Raw genomic sequence first — 1,893 nt, 5'->3', positions numbered from 1 at the left:
CATGGTTTCCCTCCACCACCCGGCCATCAGCCTCTGTCTTACAGGCTTTGATGACTTGGTCTTTATTGTCAGGGATGTAGAGCTCAAAGCAGTTCTGGGGAGAGAAGAGAAATGAAAGGTGTGCCCAAGCCGCTATGATCCTCCTAGCCTGGGGCACCTGCAAACGTAGTTCAAAGAAGCAAAAAAAGGGACACTTGTGAATGGAGAAACCACTTACAGGTTTCCGTGGGTCTTCCACCTCTCTGATGCTGAGGTTCTCCAGTGGGATGATGCCCCTAGGCTCTTTGTCCTACAAGAAAAATGCACACAGGCAGCCTCAGCAGGCCACGGTCTGAGGGCCCTTGCCCAGAGGCTCCTGAGGCCCACTTACTGTGGTGTACTCAAAGTAGTAGAGGCAGTTGTCAGTCAGGATGAACCAGCGCCGCTTCCAGGTCTTCACGCGCCCGCCTAGGAGCAGAAAGGCCCTGTGAGTCAGGCACTCAGACACATACAACAACTCCATTTTCAGTGGCCACCAGGAGCCAAGCTCAGGATTATGATTCCTTCCTCGTGAAAATGTTGGGTATTTGGACTATAGTTAGCAAGGTCCTGGACAAACTGCATGGCTGGCTGTCCAGGTGGCTAGCTGGGTGCAGAGCTAGGGCCCACATGCACCCCCACCCCCAGACCTACATGGGTGTCCACACCATGGCCAGCCCGGGTCACTCTAGATAGCACATCACTTTCAGGTCTGCTTCCTAGAAAAGTTAGTCATAATGGATGAGTGTAACTTCCCCACGTGAAATGACAACAAGATGAAGTCAGAGCCAGATCAACCGGGTCTGTCCAGGGCTTAATCCTATTACGGCAAGGCATTATCTCGTTATTGGGCACTTTAGATAGCCCTGGAATCCATCAGAGTCAATTACCCCTTGGTCCAGGGAATTATTAGATTAAATTAATTTTTTAACAAGATCTGAAGCACACATGTACATGTACGTGCATGCACTCCCACACACGCACACAAACAGCTTATCTATGCCTATGTTTTACTAGAGAAAAGCAATCTTTTTCTACTCTACCCAACAAGTAAAATTGGCTTCAATTACTACCTTTTGCTAGTAAAAGAAAGGAAGATGCTCAGGGTAAAAAATTCAAGTGCTACCTAGGGAACAAGTAAGAGTTGGCCTTCCCTGACCTATCACTCCCCAGAAGATTATAACATTTAAGCAGTTGAGGAGACATCACAGACAAAACCTGTGAGGTGGGGAGACTGGGCTGGGGAGACAAGACGATGGACAGAAGGCTGTTCAGGCCATAAGGAGACTCTAAGGAGAGGAGGAAGTCAGACCTTGATGAGTACAGAGGCACTGCAGAGAAGGATGTCCCTAAAGTAGAGTTAGCACCTTGCATCCTAGCCTCACTCATTGGACCCTCCATCCACCCACCTTTCTTTGAAGCCCTAAGGCAGCCCACAAAGTCAGACGTGGATCTGTCCTGGTACCAGCTGTCCTTGTCCCTCCCCATCCTAGACAGACCTGCTTCATGCCTCCATCCTCACCAGCATACCACCACTCCAACTCCATCAGAATGTTTCACTGCAAAGTGTTCCCCAACATACCCAGAACATCTCCATGGCCTCCTGCACACTCCCCTCCTCTTCTACCACCACTTCAGGCCTTCAATGTACAGGCCGTGTGCTTAGGGCTCTGGCCTAAAGTACCATTCCTTCCTCCCATGTCCCTCCTGCCACTTGACCTGAGTGCCTGCTCCCAGAATCCTTGCACACAATTCACTGCTGGAATCCTCTGCTTCTGGCACCAAAGGGCTGCCTCATCCAGCCTTCAGAGAGCCCATTCCAGACTGGGCTCTAACAGGGGCTCCATTCCTTATGGCAATCTGTTTTCTTCCAAA

The 1,893-nt window shown here is 50.2% G+C and overlaps 1 protein-coding gene across 1 annotated transcript in view; it reads right to left on the bottom strand.

Moving 5' to 3' along the window:
* Positions 1-4: 4 nt before the first annotated feature.
* Positions 5-1,893, bottom strand: part of Cyth3 (cytohesin 3) — a gene marked incomplete at its 3' end in the record, with an annotated part of 144,475 nt that continues 142,586 nt past the window's right edge. Inside the window, exons 9-11 of the mRNA XM_023713376.1 lie at positions 371-447; positions 218-289; positions 5-94 (exon numbers count right to left, since the gene is read on the bottom strand). Coding sequence (XP_023569144.1) covers positions 5-94; positions 218-289; positions 371-447 — 239 coding nt within the window. The remainder of the gene's footprint in view (positions 95-217; positions 290-370; positions 448-1,893) is intronic.

This window comes from Octodon degus, unplaced genomic scaffold (assembly GCF_000260255.1).
Source record: "Octodon degus isolate 3935 unplaced genomic scaffold, OctDeg1.0 scaffold00031, whole genome shotgun sequence".
NCBI classification, from domain to species: Eukaryota; Metazoa; Chordata; class Mammalia; order Rodentia; family Octodontidae; genus Octodon; species Octodon degus.
Note: the sequence above shows the minus strand (reverse complement) of the source record. Positions and strands in the feature narration are given on the sequence as shown.